General features: G+C 49.0%; 2 protein-coding genes across 3 annotated transcripts; both read left to right on the forward strand.

The window, feature by feature from the left end:
• The first annotated feature begins 65 nt into the window (after window positions 1–65).
• Window positions 66–6,389, forward strand: LGALS4 (galectin 4). 2 transcript variants are annotated; one of them, XM_020978394.2, is made up of 10 exons: window positions 66–558; window positions 759–847; window positions 1,314–1,509; window positions 3,039–3,173; window positions 4,209–4,235; window positions 4,366–4,407; window positions 4,831–4,860; window positions 5,271–5,359; window positions 5,885–6,050; window positions 6,154–6,389. In XM_020978394.2, the coding sequence occupies exons 1-10, from the start codon at window positions 514–516 to the stop codon at window positions 6,298–6,300; spliced, it is 966 nt and encodes a 321-aa protein (XP_020834053.1). In that variant the 5' UTR covers window positions 66–513; the 3' UTR covers window positions 6,301–6,389. The 2 variants fall into 2 exon arrangements, with proteins under 2 accessions (XP_020834053.1, XP_020834059.1); XM_020978400.2 differs by lacking the exon at window positions 4,209–4,235.
• Window positions 6,390–13,858: 7,469 nt separating this feature from the next.
• LGALS7 (galectin 7) lies at window positions 13,859–15,864 on the forward strand. The gene is made up of 4 exons (XM_020972375.2): window positions 13,859–13,870; window positions 14,157–14,245; window positions 15,033–15,234; window positions 15,751–15,864. Exons 1-4 carry the CDS (start codon window positions 13,859–13,861, stop codon window positions 15,862–15,864), a joined length of 417 nt encoding a protein of 138 aa, XP_020828034.1.
• The last annotated feature ends 10,867 nt before the right edge of the window (window positions 15,865–26,731 follow it).

Here is a 26,731-nt window from a genome sequence, read left to right on the forward strand (position 1 = left end):
GCTGGTTCGGGGTGTGTGCTGAGGGAGGGGCTGGGAGGGAGCCAGATGGTAGAGGTCAAAGATACTTCTGTTGGCTCTCAGCCGAATATGTCCTCCTGCCCCCCACACCTGTTTGTTCTGGCCCAGTAACCTGCCCATTTCTCCAACAGAGGTTACAGCCTCTGGAGATTACCATCAAAGATAAGAACTGGCTGTGGTCAAAGGTCTTGGGGTACTTTCCTCTTCTCTGGGGCAGAGGAAGTATAGGGAACCCCAAACCCAGCCTGGAATGACTTGGGGGTGTGGGGCCAAAGTCCTGATGGGGGTGTGGGTGTAGGTGTGGGGGAAATCTGTCCAAACAGATGGGAGGGGAAGGAAGGGGTAGCCATCCCCCACAGCCCTGCTGCCACCACACCCATGACACCCCTTCCCTGCCTTCCCACGGTATAAGAGACATCGCCGGCACAGTCCCTGCCCAACTCCAGACTCCGGCTCTTTTTCCTCCGCTGCCAGCGTCCTTCTGTCCATTCCAATATGGCCTTCTTGCCCCCTCCTGGCTATCAGCCCTATTACAACCCGGTGAGTGACTGGCAAACTAACCCGCCCTCGTGTGCTCACACTCACAGACCTGATCTTTCCCAAATCTGATCTCACACCCCCATGATAACCTTGGGGGATGAGGAGAGCAGGCCACTGACAGCCGGGCCCTTCCTCATCTTGGGGACTTGTGAGACCTCAATTCTGGGTCTCACTAACCCTCGCACTCTCTCCCCACTCAGACTCTCCCATACAACAGAGAGATCCCAGGGGGCCTGCGCTCAGGGATGTCCATCTATGTCCAAGGAGTGGCTAGTAGCCACATGAAGAGGTGAGGACCTGGGGGGGACGGGAGAGGGATAGGGGTCCCTGGACAGAGGTGACTGGGAACAATGCTGGCTGTGCAGCCAGAGGACCCGGGTTCTAATCTTTGACCTATCACTGAACTGCCTGTGTGACCTTGAAATCACTCCGCTTCTCTGAGGACTAGTTTCACAGTCTGTGAACTGAGAAGGCTGCGTTAAACGGCCAGGAGGGAACAAGCATTTATTAAGCTCCTACTGTGCGCCAGGCACTGCGTTACGCACCTCTCAGCTTAGACATCTCCTTATCTTAGATGGTCGCCTGGGTCGTAGAGAGAACTGAGCCCCGAGGGGCTCACGTTGGGAGGCCGGAGGAACTGCAGAGAGGGAGAGCCGAGATCTTCCCAGAGGAGGAAGCAGTCAGCGCCTAGCTCCAAGAGCTGGGGGCTGCTGGGGGCTGAACCTCTGTTTGTCCCCGTCGCCTCTCCCTGCCAGGTTCCATGTTAACTTTGTATTGCCTGGGGGCGACATTGCCTTTCACTTCAACCCGCGGTTCGACGGGTGGGACAAGGTCGTTTTCAACACGAAGCAGGGGGGCAACTGGGGGAAAGAGGAGAGGAAGAGAAGCATGCCCTTCCGTAAGGGGGACGCCTTTGAGCTGGTCTTCACGGTGCTGGACGAACACTACAAGGTCTGAGAGAGCCCGGGCGGACTGGGAGGCGGGGGCGTGGGGGGGGGGGCTGGGTTCTTCCGCACTGCAGTCCCTGGTCTGGTGCTGTCCTCTGCTCCTTCCTGGACCCTCAGGCCGGGAGCCTCGAAGCTCCCTAAAGCCCCTTCCCCTCCTTTAGTGGACTTGAGAGAAACTTCCCAGAGGCGTCCATGGAGCCCCATCACTCTTGTAGGGTCCACACCCCCAATGCCAGCCGTAGGATTCAGTCAGTCAACGAGCATTTATTAAGCGCCTAAGGTGGGGAAGGGGAAGAGTTTCCGAAAAGCGGATTTAGCCTGCATCTAAAGAAAGATTTCCTCATAATGAAAGCAACGTGCTTTCTCAAGTAGGTGAGTTCCCTGGGACTTTGGCTTGTCTCAGAGGACTAGATGATGTGAGGTCCTTCATTGGCGGAGATCCAGCGACTCTGATACATCCAGATCATTCCCCGCTCTTTATCTAGAGAGTTCCTGCTAGGTCTTTAAAACCCGACTCAATACGCTCTCTTCAGGGTAGCCTTCCCAGATCTCCCTGGTTGGGAATGTCCTCCCCCCTAGGACACAGCATTCGAGGACTGAATGAATCAATGAATGAATTAATGAAAAGACATTTATTAAGTACTTATTATCAGGCACCCCTGGCTGTGGAATGAAAAGACATGGGTTCAGATGTTGCTCCCTGGCTGCTACCTAGGTGACCATTCATGTTTCCGGGTCTCAGTTTCTTCAGCTATCAACTATGGGATTTTAACTCAGTCTCAGACCCTAATCCCTGATCCTCCACTCTGCAACACGCTGCTTCATCTCACCCCTGTCCTATCTAAAGCAGGGACCTCTAGATGGCGCTAGAGAGCCAGCCCTGGAGTCAGGAGAACCTGAGAACTCAGCATACAGTGGTCACTTAATACACTCTTGTTCAGTCCGTCAATAAACATTGATTAAGTGCCCACTATGTTTCTGCCCTCAAGGAGCTCACAGATAAATACAGAAGACCTACAAGTCACTGTGGGCCGAGATACAGACGGGATAAATTGGGGGTGACCAACAGAGGGAAAGCCCTAACATTAGCAGGGATCAGGAAAGACTTCCTGTTTTTGAATGAATTCATTTGAGATAAAATTCCTATACACACATAATTATCCAGACCTGAGGATTTCTCAGGCCAGTGAACTCCTTTTACCAATGCAGGTTGGCACCCTCTCTGCAACCTAGTGACTGGGAGGGTCTCTTGGGAGGCACTTTGAGATGAAGGGACAGCTAGTAGTTGTCAGAGACAGGATTTGAACCCAGGTCTTCCTGGTTGCTACATATGATGCTTCTGATAAATACTCCATGATAAGCATTATGTGAGGTCGGAGGAAGGGAAATGGTTATTTCCATGGGGTGGGAGTGAGGGGGAGACTCTCCTAGGAATGGTTTTGAATAATGTGTCCTTGAATGAAGTCATGATATGAGTATTCAGCAGTACTAACTCCCCCCTCTCCTCTCCCTTCCTCCCACCCTCTCCCTCAGGTAATAGTAAATGGTAGCCCCTTCTATGAGTATGGACATCGGATCCCTCTACAGAAGGTCACCCATCTGCAAGTGGACGGGGACCTGGAGCTTCAATCCATCAACTTCCTTGGAGGCGGCCCTTCCCCAGGCCCGGTAGAGCATCTTTGGAGGGGGATGGGCTAACCAAAGCAGGCATGGACTGGGTGGGGCAGGGCTGGGGATGCCATGTTCCATTCTGTCCTCCTGGTGTGCTGCGGAAGATCTGGGGCCACTTTGGGGGAGACAGTGATCCAGATGGGGAGACCAGCGTGGGTGGAGGAAACTCCCAAATTCTCCCTGGGAGGATTTCCTGCCTGGAACCCAAAACATTCAAGCTAGAAGGAATCTTTGAGCATCAGCTCCTCTCCCCAGCTCCCACCGCAGCCTCGCCTCTTCCCCAGTTTTATGGAGGAGGAGGAAATAGCTTGCCCAAAGTCATATGGTTAAAGAGCAAGCAAAAGTATAGAATTTATAAACTCCTGCATAATTCATACAAAATAATGCATAATTCAAGTCAGGCAGGCCCTTCAGTCTAAAATCCAGGTCATTCAATTATGACATGATTGGCCCAGGGTTGTCCAGCCTTTCGGCGAAAAGATGAACATCTGGTGATGCTGTTCAGTGCAAGGGGCTGAATCCAGAGGCAGGTGACTGTTTCTAGTCCCAGACCTGCCTTGTCCTACCCATGGGGCCTCTGGCGAGTCACTGGGCCTGCTTTGGCTTGTCTCCTTTGTAAATGACAAAGTTGGAGGAAATGACTTAGAAGCCTCCTTCCTGCTCTGAGCACTACGGCCTTCTGTCATCCCAGATTCTTTCTTATTTTGAGTCTGTTTCTGCAGACATAGGGACAGCAAGGAGTCTGGGGAGATGACTGGGATTAGAAACCAGTTGAGTCTATGCCTCCTAATAAAGATGGTCATGGAGGTGGAGCTTCCTTTCTCCTATCCATGTACGTGCTGGGCACCCCAGAATTTCCATTTGGAACTTTAAGGTGCTTGGCTTCCTCTTGTGGAACTCCATGCTCTTAACTCATGGTTGCGCAAAAGATGAAGGGTGCCAAGCCTCCATTTCCTTTTTACCTAGAGCTTTGGGGTCCCCTTTGTCCTATCCCAACAAAATACTTTATGCCTTTCTATTCTGTCCCCACAGTTTCCTATGGGAATCCCAGCACACCCAGTAAGTACCCACTAGCGGGAGGGGGTCAGGGCGTGGAATCAGGAAGTGAATCAGGGAGGGAAATATAAGATGGTGGGTGAGGAAGCAGAAGGTCTCTTTTCTTACCTTTCTCCACTCCCTCATCCACTAGGGTCCAGGACCAGTTCATGGAAGGTCACCCCATGAATTACCGGTGAGTAGGATGTGGCTGGATCTAGGGGTGGTCATCCCTGACTCCTGTTGTAGTAGACTCAATCATCAGAGTATATGAACCCTGGAGAAGACCTGGGTTCAAATCCTGCCTCTGACACTGACCACCTGTGTGGCCATGAACAAATAAGTCACTTTGCTTCTCTGGGACCCAGCTGCCCTTCAAATGCTCAGTCTTAGGGGCAGCTAGGTGGTGCAGTGGATAGAGCACTGGCCCTGAAGTCAGGAGGACCTGAGTTCAAATGTGACCTCAGACCAAACACTTGACACTTACTAGCTGTGTGACCCTGGGCAAGTCACTTAACCCCAATTGTCTTAAAAAAAAAAAACCCAAACCCCCCCCCAAATGCTCAGTCCTGTAATCCTGTGACTCCCCTAATCTCTTGGTCCTTCCCTCCCTTTGCAGACCATGGAAGGACCACCAGTCTTCAATCCGGTATGGTGCTCATGTGGTAGGAGATTGGGCTCATAGGGGAAGACAGAGTGGGGGCCCAGAGAGGTAGAATTAGGAAGAAAGAGAGGTCATGAGGGTTTTTGAGAACAGGAGCTTGGTGGCTATTATCTAGAGGAAGTTTGGGGGGGTGGGGGGGAAGGGCAGATCTATTTCTGTGGGAATCCAGGTGATCCCCCCTGTTATCCCTGCTTGGATTCAGATCCTAGGCCCCCTACTTCCATCCAGTGTGACATGAGTCACCTGCTCGGGGATTTGTTTTCCTTGTCTATGTGTGATGGTGGACTGCCACGTGCACACAGTCAGTCTGCATTTAAGAGGAGAGCATCCAGCTAAATGCCCTCTAAGGTCCTGGCTAGCTCTTTTGATCCTGTCAATGACCCTTTAACCAACAGCCTGTGCCATTCTTGGGGCGGATCCAGGGTGGCCTCACACCCCGAAAAACCATCGTGATAAAAGGACTGGTGACCCAACACGCCAGCAGGTAAGGGACCTCGCTGTGTGGTTCATCAGTGCCCACCCTTTCTGAGGTCCTCTTTATCCAGGTCACCAATGTCTTAGGAATCCACATGTATTTTCTCAATGAAATTCCTCCTGGGGACCCAGAAGTTCCTCAGCCCCTCCCTTTCCCAAGGTGTAAGACATTTGATACTCTCCATTCCACCACCACCCCAGCCTCTGCCCCCTTACAACCCCCAGTTCAAGTTCCCACTCAGGGACCCTCAAATTCAGGTTGCCATAGGCCCCAAATGTAGGTCCTGGCCCTGGAATTCTTCCTGGGGAGTCATAAGTGTAACATCTACCCAACTCTCACTCCCGTTAAGGGACCAGGTATCCCCCCAGCCCCTGCTTTTTTTCCCCTCTCCCAGGAGTTAAGATTTTCAGCTTTCTACTTAGTTACCTTCTCTCTGTATGCACACATTCCTCCACTTCTGGACTCTAAGTCCCCTCAGGGCCCAGCGTAGGAGCCCATCCTCAGTGACTCTCCTCTACCTTTCCTTCCCCTTAGTGTCACCATCAACTTCAAGGCGGCCCAGTCAAATGACGTGGCCCTGCATATTAACTCCCGGCTACCTGAAGGTGTCGTGGTCCGCAACAGCTACCTGGGTGGCAAGTGGGGGAAAGAGGAGAGGAACATCTCCTTCAATCCATTCACTCGGGGCCAGTACTTTGATGTGAGTCTGGGGGTGGGGGGTCGATGAGCTTCCTCCCACCTCTGTCGCCCTCATTGGTCCCCCACCTTGAGTTTTACACTGTCCCTTTCCCGCCTCCCTCCAGCTGTCCATCCGCTGTGGTCACGACCGCTTCAAAGTCTTTGCCAACGGCCAGCACATCTTCGATTACGCCCACCGATTCGCTGCCTTCCAAAGGGTGGACGCCGTGGAGATCAAGGGAGACTTGTCCTTGTCCTACGTGCAGATCTGAGCCTGTGGCAAGGCCCAGCCCAGACAGACTGGGCTCTCAGTGTATGCTGTTCCTTGTGTTTGGGAGAGCATTGGTCATTTTTCCTTCCATTTGCTTGTGTGTGTATTCATTTATTCTCCCGTTCGCTGGCTCCTTGATGTCCGTTCAATTTCGCAAACATGTATTAAGTGCCTTCTGCATACCAGGCACCTTTCTAGGTCTGAGGAATACAAAGACACAAATTAAACAGTCCCTGCCCTCATGAAGCTGACATTTTATCTGGAGGAAACACAGATAAGTAAATGCAAAGTAATTCAGGACCTAAGGAAGAATACTCATGACCAAGTGGTCAGGAAAGAGCACAGTGCCTGGTACACAGTAGGCACTTAATAACTGTTGGTTGATTGAAATGCCTACTATGGGCCAGGCACTTTATGAATATTATCTCATTTGATCCTCATGACAAGCACAGGAGATAGTGCTATTTTTAATTCCCATTTTACAGTTGAGGAAACTGATGTAAACAGAGGTTAAATGGCTTGCCCACAGTCACACCACCAGTGAGTAAATGTTTGAGGATAGATTTGAACTCGTGTTTGTGACTCCAGATGAACTGTTTCTGTAAGACCATCTAAGTGCCTCTTCTAGGAAGAAGCCCAGCAATTGCCCTTCTCTCCTGCGTACTGCACTCATGTTCCCACTGTGACTTCCTTAACTTGTTGGGAATCCTCTCACCAATTCCGATCTTTACCCACCCATCGTGAAGCATGATGTCTAAGAGGAGTAAGGTGATAGCCCTGCTGCACTCTGAAATTCTGGTTGCTGTATTATAGTATGCCACTTGTATAGCCCATGAATACCTAGCCATAGTGGTACTTGGAGTACTTCTAGTATCTTTTAGCGTAAGCAGTCCAAATCAACTCATGTTCTGCCTTCCTTAAGCATGTAGAAAGACAGTACTTCACTGTATTAATTATCCATCGAGGAAGTACAACATCTGAGTCGGCCACCAGGTGGTGCTCTTCTTGAGCCACTAGCCCAGTAGCCCCCTCAGTTCCTCTCTGGTGCAGAGATAGCTCCAAAAGGCATCAGGTTCCTGACGGTGAGAGAGTATTATACCTGCAAACACCTAGACTACTCCCCTACCCTGGTCTTCAAACCTCTGCGGGTGTGCTGGCTGGGTTCAGAATTGAATCTAAAGGGGCTAAAATGTAATAATAACATTTCTATAGAGTTTTCAGGTTTGCAAAGCATTTTACAAATATCTCATTTCATCCTCACGACGATCCTGGTAGGTGCTGTTGTTATCTCCGTTTTACAGAAAAGGAAATGGAAGAAGCAAACAATGGTTAAGCGATTTGCCCAGGATTCACACAGCTAGAAAATGTTTCAAGCCAGATTTGAGCTCAGGTCTTCCTGAGTGCAGGTCTGGAGTTCTACGCTCTGTACCATGTGACTACCTAGCTCTAAGCCCACACCACACACTGGGCCTTCCACTCGATAGTCATACTTCCCCTCCCCCAATTCCCAACATGCACACTTACACATATACATTCACAAGACTCGGATATCCAACATACCAAACCATAATTTAGTGGACATAGCAAAAATGGGAGAGGAAAAAAGGTTTGCATTTTGAAATGGATACATCCTAGCAGAGGATCATATATTTGAGCCATTCAGGGACATTAGAAGCCATTGAGCCCAGCCACCCCATTTTAAAGATTAGTAAACTGAGGCCTGACATCTCCTCAACCCTCTTCCTTCCCCTCTCAGTTCTTCCCAGGGGTGGTCAAGGAATTCCCAAGCTATGAGCACACACACACACACACACACACACACAATCTGTGAAAAGGGAATAGGGGGAAAGTGTGTGTTCAGGCTCCCACCTCCAGATCACAGACAATATCAGAGGAAGAGAGGTAAAAGAAACAGGCTTCCCCTCCAGGTCACCAGCCTGGCAAGAGTCATTACATTTGCCAGTCCAGGACCTGGGATCAATCCGGACCCTGTCTGTAGCACAGGTCTCTAGCAATCTCAGCTGGGCTCCAGGAGTCTGGTCACAGCAGCAGCTGCGAAACACTCACAGAAGCTGCGTGGTCTCAGTCCCAAAGCCACTGTGGATAACTTCTACCCAATCAGCAAGTCTAGCTCCAGTGGCAACCAGATTGGTGGGATCCCCCGACCCTCCACATGGCAGTCAGGAAGCATCAAAATCAAAGGCACTCAGAGGGAAATAATCATAATAACAACAATTATGATGACAAGCTAGCATTTACACAGTGCTTTAAAGTTTACAACACACTTTACAAATATTATCTCATTTCATCCTCATATCAACTTCTGGAAAGTAGGGAGCATTATCATCCCCATTTTTACAGATGAAAAAACTGAGACAAACATAGGTTAAGTGACTTGTCCTAGTTCACACAGCTGGCAAGCATGTGAGGCCAGCTTCCGAGCCACCAAAAAACTAGCCAGTCTTGAGCTGCAGAGCACAAATTCCAGGCCTCTTCATTCTGTCTCCAGGCTTCCTGCCCCAGAACACGCTCAAGACAGTCCAGACTCTAGCAGCTTCCTGGGTCTCACAGATTTTGTCTCAGGGTAAACAAAGACAAAAGTGAGATCATTCCTGACTTCAACAAGTTACTACTGTGCTGGAGAAAAAGTACATCCATCAGAAGCTAAGTACAAAATGTAGACAATGCAATTTCAAGGGATTAGGAACAGGCTAGGAGTCAGCTCTGGAACTGAGGTTTTTTTTTTTTTAAAAGGCAAATTAGGAACCGATTGTGGAGAGCCATAGAAGGCAAACAGGCCTGGCTTCTCTCCTAGAGACCAAAGGGAAAGAATTGGGGCTTTTTACTCCAAAGAAGAGAAGGCTTGGGGAACATAATGGAGAAGTCTGGGAATGACGCTATGAGATCACCTAGGTCAGTGGTGTCAAGCTGAAATAGAAATAAATGTTTGACCTGCTGTGTATTGACTTAGGAACCCACAAATGAACATTATCTATGTTGTATTGTAGCTTTATTTATTTTGCTAAATATGTCTCAACTACATAATCCGGTTTGGGGGCAGGCACTTTGGAGTTTCACAAGCCACTTTCTGCCCACTTCGGCTAATAATCTAGTCCGACTCTGTGTGCTACACCATTCAAGAAACAGACCCATAGGAGAGTGACTTGGCTAAAGTCAGACACATCATAAGTAGCTGAATCTGATTTAAATCTGGGTACACGGTGGATTCAATGGCTTCTAACGTCCCTTAATGGCCCAAATATATGATCTGCAGGTGGGATGGATCCATTTCATCATATCCAATGAGTCCGTCACCTTCTGTCAGGAGATAGGTTTCATGTTTCATCATGAGTCCTCTGGAGCTATGGTAGATCTTGGAGGTGATGTCACTGTAGGAAATGTCCTGCTGTGTCTGCTCCCTTCATCAGTTCATTCTTCCCAGGCTTCTCTGAAACCATGCCCTTCATCAGTTCTTATAGTCCCAATCATGTTCCATCACATAATGGAAGAGCTGCTTCCTCTCAGAAGATGGCTTCTTCTCAAAGTCTTTCTCTCCAGTCAAGGGTTCTGTAATGACATGTCTTCTCTCTTGAGGCTGGAAGCCCCAAAACCAGCATCTTACTTCTCTTTAGCTCTCAGCAACTCTACCTCTCACTCAGGCCCAGAACACTGAGTAAGAGTTACTTATGTGTATATCAAAATCATAAAAGGTTCCTTGAAAATTACAGCAGCAGAGTTAACCTTGTTGACTGACCCTTTGATCGTTACTATCTTTTTTGAGACAATTGGGGCTAAGTGACTTGTCCAGGGTCACACAGACAGTAAATGTCTAAGGCTGGATTTGAACTCAGGTCCTCCTGACCCAGGGCCAGCACTCTATCCACTTCACCACCTAGTTGCTCCCATTTGATTATTATTACCAAGTGAGGCATAAAACAGGGAGACCTACACATACCAAAGGAATTAGTTCACCACTGTCATGTAAGACGCCCAGCACAGAAGCAGAGTCAAAGAGGGATTCCCTACCAATGGGGAAATCTTCCAGATTTCATCTGTATGCAGATGATTTGGGGTTGATTGCATCAAGCCCCAGAACACTGCTCAACCTCTCAAATGATAATCGCTCAAAAGAGTTTGGCCTAACCATCCATACAGCACAAACTAAGTGGATGAAGATTATGATATTCAGAATTAGAGCAAGAAAGGACTTCAGAGGTTTTCCAGTTCAATTCTCTCATATTAGAGACAAGGAAACTTGAAGTTTAGAGAAGTAAAGGCCACCCAGACAAATAGCAGTTGGATGGACCACTACAGAGTTTGGGCACTGCAAATGGACATCAAACTGAACAAGAACAGAGGAGGTTTAATTGAAACTGAGCAGGGAAATTACTCAGATTCTCCTTCCCCAGTACAAATCAAGTTTATTGATCATATATATATTGGTGTGTATTTCCATAAAATGGAAAACTTTCCTACAGATTAGTGACAGTCATGAGGACCCAGTCTTTCTCAGATTCTTGACCAATTTTCACAATGTTGTCTTGTTTACTCTTTTCTAATCTTATTTGCATTGCAATTTTTTGTCTTTACATCGATTTCATTTCTGAATGTATCAGTCGCTTTCCCCTACCTAGGGAGCTACTCTAAAGGACAGATCTTAAAAAAAAGAAGAAGAAAGTTGTTCAGTAAAACTAGTCGTCAATTGTGCCTGGAGTGATGTCAACCAATCAATCAAAGCATTTATTAAGCACCAAGATATATCCTGGATAAATTGGAGATCTGTCTTGGGAGGAAGACACTAGTACTAAGGATGAGCAGGAAATAATATTTGCAGGAGCCAGGACTTTTGATGCGACTTGGAGGAAGTCAGGGAAGTCGGGAGTCAATGATGAGAAGGCAGAGTTCCAGGAAGGAATAGCCAATGAAAATTCTCCAGAGTTGGGAGATGCAGTGTTGTCTGTGAAGAACAGTAAGAAAGCCGGTGTTGCTAATTTGCAGAGTGTATAGAGGAAATAAGGTACAAGAAGACTGGAAAGGTAGGAGGGAACCAGGTCATGAAGAGTTTTTAAATCCAAACAGAAAATGCAAAGAAATCTTAAGAGTTCACCAGCCAAGACACACACAGGAACTATATAAACATTCTTTACACAAAGATCTAAATAATTTGAGAAATTTTAATTGCTCAGATAGGGATAGGCAATGTAATAAAATTAAAACAATATCTAAGTTAATTTACTTATTCAATGCCATACCAATCAAACTGCCAAATAATTTTTATAGAGCTAGAAAAAAATCATGACAAAATTCATCTGGAAAACAAAAAGTCAAGAATATCAAGGGAATAAATGAAAAAAATTGGAAGAGAGGGAAACTAGCAGTATCAGATCTCAAACTATACCACTAAGCTGTCATCATCAAAAAAATCTGCTGCTGGGTAAGAAATAGAAAGGTTGATCAGTGGAACAGCTCAGGTGCGCAACATACAGGAGCATGAACCCAGTAATTAGGGCAAGAATTCACTATTTTGAAAAAAAAAACTGTTCAGAAAACTGAAAAGTAGTCTGGCAGAAACGAGACTTAGACCAACAATACACCAAGATGAGCTCCAGTGTACGTAATTTAGAAATAAAGGGGGATATCATAAACAAATTAGAGGAACATGGAAGAAAATATCTATCAGATCTACAGATAGAGGAAGAATGTGTGTCCAGACAGGAAGAGATAGAGAGGTTCATAGGAGGTGAAATGGTCAACTTCTATTACATACATTTAAAAAGTTTGTGCCAAGTCAGCTATAATTAGAAGGGAACCAGGGAACCAGGAAACCTGGAACAGTTTGAACAAATAACTCTCATGCCATAAGAAATAATAGAAGAGATGATTTCAGAGAAACCTGGGAAGATTTAGATGAACTGATACATAAGCGAAGTGAGCAGAAGAAGCAGGAAAACAATTCCTACAACAAGAATAACATTGTAAAGTCAAACTACTTTGAAGATTTAAGAAGTGTGAACATTTCGGTAACCAATCATGGCTCCTGAGGACCCATAATGAAGCGTGCTTCCCACTTGCTGACAGGGAGGCGGAGAACCCAGGATGCAAAATGAGACACACATTTTTGGCAATGGCTTAAGTGTGAATTTGTTTTGCTTTGCTTGACTATGTATATTTGTTACAAGGTTGGTTTGTTTGTTTTCTTCTTTTTCAATGGTTGAGGGAGGGGAAGGAGAGATCAATTACTATTAATTAAAAATAAGATTTAAAGAATGATTTTTAAAAGAAATGTATGATTGAAAAAGACTAGTTATACGGATAACTGATAGTTGGCAAATGTAGTCTGTGAGTGCCCAGAGAGGCTGGGAGGATTCCAAGAAGGGCAGCTTATGGGAGGGCATGGACCAACGCCATGCAGGAAGCACAGGGGGTGGACAAGGTCTCAATCTGCACCATTTCAGGGAACATCCACGGTGATGAGATCACAGATCTATTGCTTTGTTTTAGAATATGTGCAGCTACTAATTCAATGAGTTCTCAAATAGAACAGAGATTAATGCAAAAGAATTCTCCTCCTGCTGGGTTCCTGAGGACAAAACTGGGAGCAGTAGGGGGAAGTTGGAAGAGGAGGATACCAGCTCTGTGGAGAGGCCCCCAGGGTGCGGCTGGGGAGTGGTGGGTTCCCGGCTGCCCCTTCCCTGGAGGTTTTTAATAGGAGGCTGGTTATCAGAGAGGAGAAGCCCCGTGAGGTCCTTTCCAGATCTGGTTTCTGCTTATTCTCCTCCCTCTCCCTACTCCAATTGATTCTGAGGATCCCTAAGCACTTAAGACACCAGAAGGATCTGGGATTAATTCTAGAACGGAGGTTAAGACCCCTATGCAACCTCAAACTACCCTTAGTTAATACATCCCCACTTTCCACTAGTATCCTGACTTGCAAACACTAAAGGGTCCCTTTCCTCAGTAGGAGGGCCTGAGGGTTCAGAGACTGGGATGGGTGGGGAGGGACAGTGTACCAGCAACCAGACCAGGTATTTGTCTCTGTCTCTCCAGTCCCAGCCCAGCACAGCAGGGGCTCTGCGTCAGCTGGCAGATGTGTGTGGATGGATGTGAGTGTGTATGAGTTGCCTCAGTCTCCCCAAACTGTCTATTGTTTTCTGGGGAATCTCAAAGCACCTTCTAGCTCCCTCCTTTGAGGTATAGGATGTTTGTGAGCCCCTCCCCACATCTCCTAATTGAGATGTATATTTGTTAAGGGAAGGCTGTGGTACCCAATTGGAAATGGGATTCTGGGGACTGGTTACACCCCACCCCTCCTATTCTGTAGACCTAGCTGTGCTCGGTCCACCCAGGCAGGGTGGAGTTGGGGAGCTGTTATCTGGGGGATCACTCCCTGCCCTGTCTATTCTCCCCTCCTTCGCTGGGCTGTGAGTGAGTCATTGAGCCCCCCGGGGTAGGCGGGGGTGGGTGAGTCAGGGCCCTCCCCATCCCCTCCATGGTTTATAAGACTTGTCCCAGCTGGCACCCGCCTCCCACCACCATATAACACCCGTGCAGGCTACATCATGGCAAACTACGTGAGTGTCTGTCCTGGGAAAAGATGGCTGGAAGGGGGGAAGGGGCTGCTTCCAACTCTGTCCATCTGCATGTCTGTCCTGTCCACCTCAGCCTGTGCTCTTCGCTGGTCACTGGTTCTCCCTGGCTGCTTTGTCTCATGTCTAGGTGTCTTTCCTCAACGTCTCTCAGTGTCTCTTTCTGTCTCTATTCTCCCTTGGGTCTCAGTGTGTCCTTGCCAGAGATTTCTCACTGTCTCTGTCCTGAAGCTGAGTTTCTAGCTCATCTCTCCCTGCCTGTGTCCCACAGGCTGTCCCTCACAAGGCTGTACTCCAAGATGGGCTCCGGCCTGGGTCCGTGATCCGTATTAGGGGTACTGTGCCAGCCAATGCAAAGCGGTGAGTCTGGGGTCCCTGTGCATGTACAAGAGGGCCTAGGGCCAGTGTGTCCTGGTTGGCTGGGGCTAGATTTCAGAGTCTCTTTCCTTGGCTGGTATCTGGGCCATTCATCCTGTGATAATTCCTAAGGGCAGTTTCAGGGTCCCCCAGGGGTGTCTGAAGATATAGTTCCGTGGATGGGGACCCCAACCAGGTGTGTCTGGGGTCTTATGGGGAACTTGGGTATATGTTTGGGGATCTGGATTCCCACCATTGCCCCAGAATTTCTACCTACGGCTTCCAAGTCTAGGAAGGCTCGGAAGTTCTATGTTTCAAGGTTTAGGCCTGTCAGCTCTCTGAGCCCAGGGCTCCCTAAGCCCTAACCCATCTCCTACCTTGACCCTTGAAACCCTAGACTCCATATCATTCCTTCATTGTGTTAGGGATTCTTAGTTAAACAGCTCCCTAAACAAGGCCCTCATTTCAGTATTTGAGGTTCCTGGGGATTTTTTATTTGGGGATCTTGGTCCAACCCCCATTCCTTAGCCCCCTTATTGAGCCCCATCCCCTGAGGTCTCAGCGCATCAACGATGCCGACCTTCCCTAGCTCTCCCATCCACAATCTGGATCTCTGAGACCCCTAGGCCAGTGTCTGGGGGTCCTGGCCTCCCAATCCCCATCCTGGCAATGAAGCCCTACCCCCATCTCCTGCCATAGCCATCCCTGGTCCCCTAAAGCCCACGACCCACATGGCCTCACGCCCACCCCGCTGCTGCTGCTGACTCCCATCCTCCTTGTGTGGCCCCAGCTTCTACGTGAACCTCCTGTGCTCCGAACACTCGGGGGCAGACACAGCCCTCCACTGCAACCCGCGCCTGGACTCGGCGGAGATGGTGTTCAACACCTACCAGGAAGGAGCATGGGGTCGGGAGGAACGGAGCCCCAGCATTCCCTTCCAGCAAGGCCAGCCTTTCGACCTGCTCCTCATAGTGGCCGACGACTCCTACAAGGTACGGGCCGAGGCAGAGCGGGGCTGGGCTTGGGGCTGAGTCCAGGGGATCAGCCCAGGGACTAGGGACAGACAGGACTGGGGCCGGGGTGGGGGGTGGCTCCTGGGACCCACTCCCCTGCTCAGTCCTCATGGCCGAAGGGAAGGTGTCCCTGGGGCGTCTCCAGGGACGCCCCTCCTCCTAGGGCAGGAGGGAGGAATGAGAAGATTCTGAGGTGTCTGTGGGGAAAGGCTCCATCCCTGAACTCAGCACAGCAAACAGAGGGCTCTGAGACAGGGAGAGGGATGGCAAGGGACCAAAGGACTTCGGACGGCGGGTATAAGGAAGAGGAGGGCGTCAGGAAGGGTCTGACGGCGGTCACAGATGTGTCCCCTTCCCCTGACATGTCTCTGCTCGGAAGAGCCCAGGTCTTAGGGGCTGGGGACTCGGGACAGAGGGTGCCAGAGAGGGCCCGGCAGGGCCTCCTGGAGCTCGGGGCCCAGCCGAGTCGCGTTTCTGCCTGTGTCCATCCCTCAGGCCGTGGCGGGAGACGCTGTATTTCACCGCTTCACGCACCGCCTGCCTCTGCAGCTGGTCCGGGTCCTGGAGGTCGGGGGCGACGTGCAGCTACAGAGCGTGTTGATCTTCTGAACTTCGGAGACAGGACCCGTGGGGGCCGTCGGGGCAGGGCCAGGGGCAGGACCGGGGCTGGGGTTTTTACTTGTGACGCGGGGCCGGGTTGGGAGAAGGAGGGTTCGAAACCTAATAAAGTCTTTGCCCCCCTCCCAGCCCTGCTCATGTTTCTCGTGTCTTTCTTTCCACCGAGGGATGGGGGTGGGGGGGTGGGGATCAATGCGCCCCTTCTTCCAGGCCTCCCTCTCTCTGCTTATAGCAGCCTGGGTGAGTCTCTCCCCCATTCCACTCCTGCCGCAGACACTCCCCTTTCCGCCCCTGGGAGAAAGACGCTAATAAAAATGGGGGAAGGGAGGGAGGAAACCCGACTGTGAGAAGCTAGGGACTCCAGAAAAATAATGAGCACTGACATTTCTACAGCTCGGTAAGGTTTCCAAAGCCCTTATACATTATCTCATATAATCCTCACAATGGCCTGCTGAGGTAGGCCCTATTATTAGCCCCATTTTACAGCTGAGGAAACTGAGGTTCAAAGAGTGACTTTCCAGGGTCATACAACTAGCAGGTGTAGGGCAGGGGGGTCGGACTGAGGTCTAAGTCTGCCCTGTGTCCAATGCACAACACTCTTCCCTCCCTTCCAGGCCTTCCCTCCTTCCTATGCCCCTCTTTCTCCATGCAGGGCTGGGAATTCACAGGCTCCTGGACAGGCTGTTAGAGCTGAAAGGGACTTCAGAGGGCTTCTAGTCCAACTCCTTTGTTTTACAGATGAGGAAACTGAGGCAGAGTGAGGTGACTTGCCCGCAGTCACCCGACTAGTAAGTGTCTGAGGCCAAATTTGGAAGGCGTGGGCGGAATTTGAACCCAGGGCCTCTGACTCTAGCTAGAGCTCTGTCCACCATACCACTCAGCACTTCATTCTGCTTGTTTTCATTCTTTCCATTATGGGTCGCAGTCATTCTGCCCATTGATTCCCTGGTTCTCGCTTACTCCACCGTGCATCAGCTCTTCTAAGCCTTGCCGGGCTTGGGATAGAGGGTATGTGGTATACCGGGAAGGAGCAGCAGCAGGAGAGGAAGGTCCAGCCTGCCTGCGCTAACTGGGAAAGGGGGCTCGATGAGTGCGAAGAGGGCTGAATAAGCAAACAGTTCTATAGTCTTGCAGCTCCAAGCGGAATTCCTCTCGTGGTCTCCTGTACTCCTTTTCAGACACTCTGAGCCCTGGATGCTCCCGGAACCCTGCTGGGGGCAGGGAGGAGAGGGAGGGGGAGAGGCAGGGGCAGGGCCAAGCTCTGTTGGCCCTAAAAGAGTACCTAATTTTCACTAATATTTCCAGAGAAGGCAAGGAAAAGGGGTATATGGGAGGGGAATTTGTGCATATGCGAGAAATAATCACCTAGGAGAGAGACCACCTTTCCACACCTGAATCCCTGGGGAGGATGAGGCTACATTGCAAGATCCCGGTGCGGGCAGCTGGCGGCAAGGAGAGAAGACTAGGTCATTTTGCCCAGGTCACCTCGAGCTTCTGCCCCCACACATTCCTGGGTTGGGAGAGAGGACCCTGAGGCCATTAGGGTTTCTCAACGTGCCTGTCCTTCGCTCCCACAGAGCTAGCTAGCTAGCCTCCATCGCTCCTGCTCTGCTTTTGGCCCAGGTCACCCTCTAGAGCTGACTGGAGCAGGACTGGATGGCACTGTTCCCCCACCCCCACCCCCACCCCCAGGGGCCCTGGCACAAGGTGGTGGTGGTGGGTGGCTGGTCAGGGTGGCCGGCTGTGCATCTGCTGATGCCCAGCCAGAGGGAGGAGGAGGGGGTGTGTATGTAGAATGGGGGTTTCCCTAGTTTGGATAGAGACAGACAGGCCAAGTTTCCCGTGGGAAACAGTGGGGAAGCAGAGTCTCAGGACTCCTCCACGGCTCACGTTCTGGTGTGGAAACGAAGTGTGGCAATGCCCTCAGTGGCCCGGCGGTCTGGCATGGAACATGGCGTGACCAGGCCCTCTGGACATTCTGGAGTGCGAATGAGACGTTCGGGCAGCCTCTGGAACAGCCCCCCTTTCTCCAATGCTCCTCAGGCCCGCCGCCCGGGCCGATCCTCCCAACTCAGGTGGGCGGGTCCCAAATCTCCCCGGCCCACTCCAGCCGGCGGCGGGAAATGGATGCCCAGCCCCCACTCTGCCACTGCGTCTCTGCCCTACCCAGTCTTGGGGTTTTATGGGTAGTCTAGGGCCAGCGCGGCCACCCTCACCCGCTGCATGCATCATCTCGTGAGTCTGTGGACCCTGGGGGAGCCAGGGGGCAGGAGGCTGGGACGAGCGCCTGGGACTTTGAACCTGACCTCCCCCAGCCCCCCCCCCGGAGCGCGCGTGGCGGGAAAATGAGCGCTGAGCCCCATTCCAACGGAGGGCCCTCCACCACACTATCCAGCACCTTCGTCTGCCTCCTCACCTCGGGAGGGGCTCACAGGCTCTTCTACTGGGGACAGATTCCTTTTCACTGGGCGCCCCCAGCATAGCCTGAACTGAAGACGAGATCGTCGCAGGGTTCAGAGGTCGCTTGTGGGGGGACGAGGGCGGGAGAGCCCCACCCTCGCCACATTCACCCCAGCTCTTCCTAATCAGTGTCCTCCATGTTCTCTCTCTGCTGTGCCGTCTGGGATCCTGTTCTATGGGGATTTTGTTGTCCTTAAATACATTTTATTGCTATCTTTTGTTTTTAGGTCACCTACATTTCTCTTATACCCTCCCAGTTTCATTATTCCTTATAATATTTTTTTGAAGTGGAAGAAAGAATGCAAAAGTCCTATAAAACTAACCAACATATATAAGAAGTATTATATTCGCTATTCATGGTCCCCCACTTCTGCAAAGAAGGGGGGATCCTTATCTATTAACAGTCTTTCTAGACTTCTTTCTGTACATTCCTTCCATGTCCTGAGGCTCACTGCCATCCAGCTTTCTCCTGAACACACCACACCTCTTGGCCTCTGCTCCCAGGCTGACTGCTGCTGCTCTCAGCCCCTGGCACCCTGGGCCTAGAGGAGGAGTTGTCACCCTCTTGGCTTTGCCACTCCCTCCCTCTGATACCACCGGCCTAGTGTCCCCCTCTCTTCCTTTAAAGCCCCCTCCCATCCTATTCACATCCTTAGTGCTATTACCCATGAACCCCCAGTCACTCCTGCTTCTCCCTAAGCAGTTCAGTATATATAGCATGGGGTGGTGGGTGGGGGGGTAGGGGTGAGGCCCTAGCACCTGGAGAGCTGTCCAGGAAGTTCAAGGCCCAGCTCAGACACACATTCTCCTTACATTTCCCTGTACAAGTCATTTAATCTCTCAATTCTTCCACTTCTGAACTGGCTGTCCCCTCCACCTGAGATGCTGTGTGTCTATCTGTGTCTGTGTCTGTCTCTCCGTTTCTGTCTTTGTCTCTCTCCTTACCTCTGTTAACTTCTTTCAAGACTTAGCTGAAATTCCACTTAATTTTTTTTAATGTCTCTGTTACAACTTCCTTCCCATTGAGCAAATTAAAACTAACACCAAATAAAGCCTTTAATATATAGATGTGTAAATTCAAAAAAAAAAAAGGAAGAAAGAAAGAAAAACGTCCTGCATTGGCCATGTCTAAAAACAAGCGTTTCTTTTTGCATTTTTAAGTTCACCACCTTTCTGTTCAGGGGGTCCATTTTCAGTCTTTTGTACTCAAGAGTTATCACTGTTTGCTCAGAGTTCTCAAGTTCTTCAGCATCCTTTTCCTCTGCAATGTTATTTATTGTTTATGTCAACTTCCTGGATCTGCTCCCTTTGCATCAAGACATTCCAGTCTTTCCAGTTTCCTCAGAAAATGATCCACTTCATCTTTTCTTGTGACACAATAATTTTCCATTACATAAATATATCAAAATTTGTTTCCAATTTTTGGCTACCACAAAAGGAGCTGCTATAAATATTTTGGTACATAAAAATCCTTTCCCTCTTTCTCTGATTTCTTTGGGGAATGGTTTTATATGTGCGTGTGTGTGTGTGTGTGTACATGCATGTATGCACAAACACATACATGCACACACACACCCTACATATACACACATACACATATAAACACTATATATTGTACATATGCTAGAATGTATATATATTATATTCTATAATGCATATGTTATATACTATATAACACACACACACACACACACACACACATATATATATATATATATATATATATATATATATATACACACACACATATATACATACACTATAGCTGAGTGAAAGGGTATATACACCTTTTGGTAACTTGGGGGCCATGGTTCCAAATTACTTTCCAGAATGCCTGGTCCAACTCACAGTTCTACCAACAGAGAAGTTCCTAGTCTCCCATAGCCCCTCCCACATCTGTCATCTTTTCCAGCCTGCCCTGAGAAGTATAAGGTAGCATGTCAGGGTTGCTTCAATGTGCGTTTTTCTAGTCATTTCTAGTCTAAATTAAAAGCATTTTTTTCATACAATTGTTGACAGCTTGGATTTACACCCCCCCTTTTAGTCCTCTCTCCCCATCCCCACCCCAGCCGCTGGAGCCTTCTCCTCCAAGTTTATCTCAATCATTTTCATATTTATTTCTTCGATTAGAATGTAAGCTCCTTGAGGACAGGGACTGTTTTTACTTTTCACTGAGAACGGAGCTAAAGTGCTTAAAGAATCCTCATTGACTCACTGATTGATGAGTTCCTTACACAGGAATAAGGAATTTACCTCTTTTACTTCCCACACAGCCCTCTGTGGGCCTCTGAGCTGTGAGCTTTTACCTTATCTTGCCAGAATCCAGGCCTTCACCTCACTTCAAAGCCATCTCCACGTCTTTGCTGTGACACCCCCTGCCCCCGTTTTCTTTCTGTGGCACCACTGGAATTCAGGCTCCCTTATTTGCTTGCTTGTCTTTACTTTGACAGCTCTTAGTACAGGGCTTGCTGCAGCTGAAGTGCATAATAAACGCACCATCTATCCAGCCAGCCATGCATCTAGTCTATGTCTTACTGCCTGTTCATTGGCCATCTATCTCTCCATCCGACCTGTAAGTTCCTTATAACAACAAAACCCCCGGTGCAGTCCCTGTATAGCCCACAATCTTTTCTCCACCCTGAGTTCCTCACTCTCCTCAGCAACCTGTGTTTCTGTCTCATAAGCCTCACCACACCAGGAGTCACACACACACACACACACACACACACACTCACTACGGGGACTAGTGTTGATGCCGGCTGTGATCATATTAACCAGAGTGATTTCGGATCAACAATATCCTTTACATGTATTATCTCATTTCAATCTCATTTAACAACAACTCTAGGAGGTAAGGGTTGCTATTATATTCATTTTACAGATGAGGATATGAAAACTGAGAAGGAAGTGGCTGGTCTAAAGTAGGTGTCAAGGGTGGGATTCAAGCTTAGCTGTTCTGACTGCAAAGTCAGAGCTCCATTCCCTGGATCACACTTGGAGGTTGCTCAAGAGAAGATCATTTTCTGCTGGGACGCACTGACCACCCAAGTAGTACAGATGGTACTGAGAAGCCAAGAGCATGTGTTTTCTTTTCACCAGGAACACTCCCCCACCCCGCCTCATACAGCCTAGGATGAACTGATCAAATATTAAATAAAAACTGTATTTAATACAATAAAGTGTGGTATTTAATAAGCATTGTATTTTTGGTGCATGTCCCCACCCCTCAGGGGTAGTTCACTTCCTCAGGTTCAAATCTCTTCCCTCAGCACCCAGAACTTCGGACATTCAGTGCCTTACCATCACATAGCTTCACTGTATATGAAATAAAATGCAACGATTCATATTAACTCTCTTCTCCATCGCACCCACTGGCTCCCAGGGTCTCAGGGAGGACAGGACGATTTCCTGAACATACACAATGCAGATTGGACAGGGATATTTACTCCCACGTACCAAGCTCGTGGGTTAAAGTAATGGGGCTGGTGGAAGTCTTCTTGCCTGACCAATGAGCCGATTCAGAGCAGCTGGTTCAATCGAGTCATGGCATGGGGTCTATTCTGATGCTTCCTGCATCCGTGGCCACACTCTCGCTGATGCTGCCCCTGGCATTGCGGAGTCCCCTTCCAGAGGTCCACATTAGAAGAAGAGAGAGGATAGACCAGAGACAGGTCCTTTCCTGCACTAGAATCTTGGAATTTGCTCTGCCAGCTTGCCTCTGAATTGTTCCAGACCCCTGGGGGAGAAACATTCAAAGGGAAAAACATTGAAAATAAAGGAGACCACACACTATTCATGTGGGGAAGATGGAAAGTGTGGGTTAGACTGCAGTACAACCAGGTGAATTCAGGCCTGGTTGAATGGCTGGACCCAAAAGGCATTAATAAATGGTTTAGTGTCTTGATGTCAACTTAGAAAGAGGTAGTCAGTGGAGTCCCCTAGGGATCTGTGCTTGGACCTGTTCTATTAAATATTTTTTAGCAGTGTCTTGGATAAAGTCATAGATGACATGCTTACCACATTTCCAGATGATACAAAGCTGGAAGGAATAGTTGACACTCACAGGATGACAGAGTCTGGATTCAAAAAGATCTCAGCCAGAAATCACAGATCACAGCATCAGCCAGAAATGGGTAAATGGAATTTAATCAGGAAAGAAGGCTTAGGCTTAGGCTAGAAAAATCATCTCTGTAAGTACAAGATGGCTAGGCAGGAATAGACAGAAGCTTATCTGAAAAAGATCTGAAGGTCTTGGTGAATTGGAAGTTCTCCAGTTTGGGAGCATGTTGTGTGTAAGAACTTGGTGGGATATCCAGAAAGACTGTGTGTCATGGAGGTTAGGGCTCAAAAACCCCACCTCAGCTACTCATTGTTTGTGGGACCTGGGACATTTAACTTCGACTTTCTGAGTCTCAGTTTCCTCCTCTGCAAAATGAGGTATGGTTGGACTAGATGACCTCGAGGGTTCCTTTCAGCTCTTAAATCTACTATCTCACAGAATGATGGGAGGGACCTTGAGATGGATGAAAGGATGGGTTAGAGATGAAACAGGTCAGGGTTACCAGCTCATCTGCCTTGAGGGGAGAACCTTCTTCTCCCTCCCCACCCTTAACATACCCCAGTCTTCAGACCCCCCAATCCCTCCCTTCCTCCTCTCCTCCTTTATCCATTGTCTGTCCAGGAAGGCTGGGACCTGGGGCGTGGGACAAGACATTGTGTATCATGTACACATAAAACCCGACAAAGCTTGTGCATAATAAGATACATTCTATGAAACAAGATGCATTGTTTGTGTGGGATAAGAGGCTGGTATGTAGCTAAGAAGATACATTATTTGTAACAAGACGCTCTCTGTGGGGTCCCTGCCCTCCCGGCATCTGCTTTCTTGTTTTCCTCCTTCACACACTGGCTCAGCATGTTTCCTTTCCTCCGATCTGAGACCCGTCACAATACCTGGTCTTCAAGGCCCTTTCTCTGGGAAGCCTTCCCTGCCATCTCCCCACCCTCAGCCCAGCACCAGGCGGGGAAAGGACCCACAGGTCTATGGGAACTCACTCCAGCTTCTTTCTTAGTTCCAACTCGTCCAGGTGGGTTGCCTAAAGCCAGAGCAGGGCTCGGAGCCAGTCCAGAATAGCTCTGCCAAGACATAACCCTACTGGAGCACTGGAAAGCACTCTGGATTGGGGGTTAGAGGACTCTGGCTCGAACCCAGGCTTTCTACTTACTAGACAGGAGACCTTGGCCAAGCCCCTTCCTTCTCTGAGCCTGTTTCCTCATCTGCAGAGTGAAGGGATTGGACTAAAATGTCCTCTAAAGCCCCTTCCAGCTCTCAGACTGTGGCCCTGTGCGTCTCTATCTCCCTTCTCAGGTGTCTCTCAGAATAAGCAGTGGATAGGGAGCGTCTGGAGGGGGGGGTCCTCTTCCCCATTTCCCCAGGAGTATAGCCAGTCCTTCAGAGGGAGAAAAGGCAACACGGACCCATATGGGTGTGTGCATGAGTGTGTATGCATGCACATGCATGTTTGTGTGCATATTGCATGTGTGTATGTGTGTGTGTGTTGGGGGAAGGTTGCAGTGGGAGTTATGGTTCTTGCTCTGGTTATTTTCTGGCCCCCAGATTATGAGGCTAGTCTCTAGGTCTCCAATGCCCCCCTTTTATCTTCATCGCTTCTGCTGTCTCCTCCCTGGGCTGACCTGCTTGGTGTCTCACTTCTTATGATTAAGGATCACAGAGGACAGGGGCTGAGTGCAGGGCTCTGTTTCCAAGACATTCTTCTTTGAGTCCTGAGCCAGAAAGATGGCATCATAATGCCAGAATCTGGGGCCTCAGGGAGCAGGTGGGAGCTCGAATTGGAATGGGGGAATCCTTCCTTGGAAGCTGATGCCGCAGATAACTAGGGACAGAACTGAGAAAGGCCTGAGGGATCATTAAGGCAAGCCCTCCACTGTACCAGGAGAAGGAGCCCCAGTGAGAAAAGACTCTTCTTGCCCACAGACACACAGCAAGTTAGGGGCATAACCAGAGCTCAGGTGGGTGCTGATCTAGGCAGCTGGCCTCAGGGCTGGGGGCTCTAAGTATCCCTGGGAGATCCCCAAGAGGAGCCTTGAAAGGTACCCCTACTACCACCAGTCCACCCAGACTCTGGGCAGGGGGACTGGACAAGCCGGAATCTTTTATCCCTGGGAACATCCCCTGAGCAGTGTTCCCCAGAGGAGTTAGCCTACCAAGACTCTCAGCTTGGGGTGCGTGGCTTCTGTCTCTCCCCCTTTCAGTGTGTGAGTGTGAGAAGAAATGTGATGGCATTTCTAGTCTTCCCTGCCCCCAGGGAAGGAAGTTCAGAGCCAGCTCTGAGAGAGGAGATCAGAGAGGAGACTCCAACCCACAACCTGTGCTGGGGACCTTTGGACAGAGAAGACAAGAGTTTGGGCTCCGATGTTTGCTGTCTCCAGGCTATCTCCAGAAAGAGGAAGCGGGAGATGTGTTTTGTGTAGCTCAATTCTTTCAACATCCTTTAATCTTAAAAAAAAATTTGTTTTGCCATCACCTTTATTTCGAAATACTTTTAAAATGTCTTTATCTAAATTATTTATAATTTATCTAAATATTTTATTTCTAAATTTTTCTAAATTTCTCCTCTCCCCCACCCAGACAGCCAGCCATCTCTTGCAACCAAAAAATTAAGAAGGCCTTGCAAACACAAGAACAACAAAAACGCAGCTTTAGCGAGACTAATGTGTCCCCTGAGTCTGAGTGTATGCAATATTCCATGCCCACAGCCCCCCACCTCTGTGGAGAAGGGAGGGGCACATGCATTTTCTCCTCTCCCCTTCAGGACCAGGCTTGGTAACTATAAATACTGGGTGTCCAGTTTCAAAGTTTTGGCTCTCCCCATTTACATCTTTGTAGTTGTTATGTACTTTGTTGTGTAAAAATTGTGTCTGGTTGTGGTCCCCTGACCACTCACTCCCCCCTGCCGCTTCCAGTCAGTATAGTAACTAAGTTTATAAATGGCTAGGAAAAAAGGGGTAATCGCAGGAAACAAGATTGCCAAGGGGACCCTAGAAGTCATATGCAAACCGTCCCAAAGATCAAAGGAGTGGGAATTTACAATTACATCAGATGTTACCCAAAGTCCCATCCTGGTAACACATGCCGAATCAGCAGAAGCCTCTTAGCTACTGTCAAGGTTCTTGGTTCTGTGATATGTAAATCGCAGACAAATTCCAGACTTCCACAATTCCAGATCAGCAGAACTTCAAAAGGTGCTTTGGGATGATTTGGAAATAAATGTTAATGACCCGCTCCCAAGACGGCACAGACAAGAGTTAGTCTATTCCTCCCAAACCCTATAAAAATGAGACCTCAAACCCCCGTCTCCCTTCTCCCCTCAGTTTTCCGTCGGGGTCCAGGCTGCCTAGCGCTCCCCTCCCATGATCACCAGGGAGCCATGCTCTGCCTGTCCCTCTCCTCCTCTTCCCACACCACCCGCCTTCCTTCACCAGCCCGTCCCTGGTCCCTCCGCAGTCTGCCTCTGTACCCGCTTCGCCTCTTGTCTCTGCCTTTATGTGATTTTTGAGCTCATACCCCTGTGCTTAATTAAAGAGTGATTGCTGCCCTGCTCCCGGCTGCCAGTCGGGGTGCCCAAGAACTGGCTCTGTCTGTCCCCATTTCCCAATATCATAAATTAAGTATTAATTCAATTGTCTTCTGGATTCCACCTCGTTCTGCCCACGCCTTTTCTTTGTTTTTACAAAAAAAATTGTTATTGACATGTCGCCTACAATTTCCCAATGCGTTTCACCCTTCCCCCAACCTTGTCTGCCCAGAGCCTTCCCTTCTAACAACAAATAAAAGACAGGAAAAGTACTTTAGCAGAATTAAGCAATATATTGAAAGAACTGGATACGATAGGTAGTGTTCCAGCCTTAGAGCGTCCACCCTGCCGGGCCAAGGGGCCAGAACCAGAGAGGTGCTTTCTCCTGCCTCTCTGGGCCCATTATAATCAGTCATTATAATTTCCCATCATGTAGCCTCAGCCGATTTCTTGTTGGCATTCTTGACTGTTTCTCTTCCAGGAGTTTTTTGGACTTTCTTCAAGGCTCTGGAGGAGGTACAAGGATGCAGGACATGAAGTCCCTGCCCTGCACAGTCCAAATGAGGTCAGAGCGGCAGTTGCTGGGAGGCTGATTTTGTTTCCATATAATGGAGAACTTTCTAGAAAACTACAGTGATCCCACCATGGTAGAGCCTGCCTCCTTAGGTAGTGAGCTCATTCACCCTGGAGGTAACAAAATAACAAAGATTAAAAAAAAAGGTGGGGGTGGGGGAAGGTCAGTCCAACCACCCTAATGACTGTGGTTGATGGGATATGTAATATTCCATACCCATGGTCCCCCA

Source organism: Phascolarctos cinereus, unplaced genomic scaffold (genome assembly GCF_003287225.1).
Source record: "Phascolarctos cinereus isolate Bilbo 61053 unplaced genomic scaffold, phaCin_HiC Scaffold_726;HRSCAF=1367, whole genome shotgun sequence".
NCBI lineage: Eukaryota > Metazoa > Chordata > Mammalia > Diprotodontia > Phascolarctidae > Phascolarctos > Phascolarctos cinereus.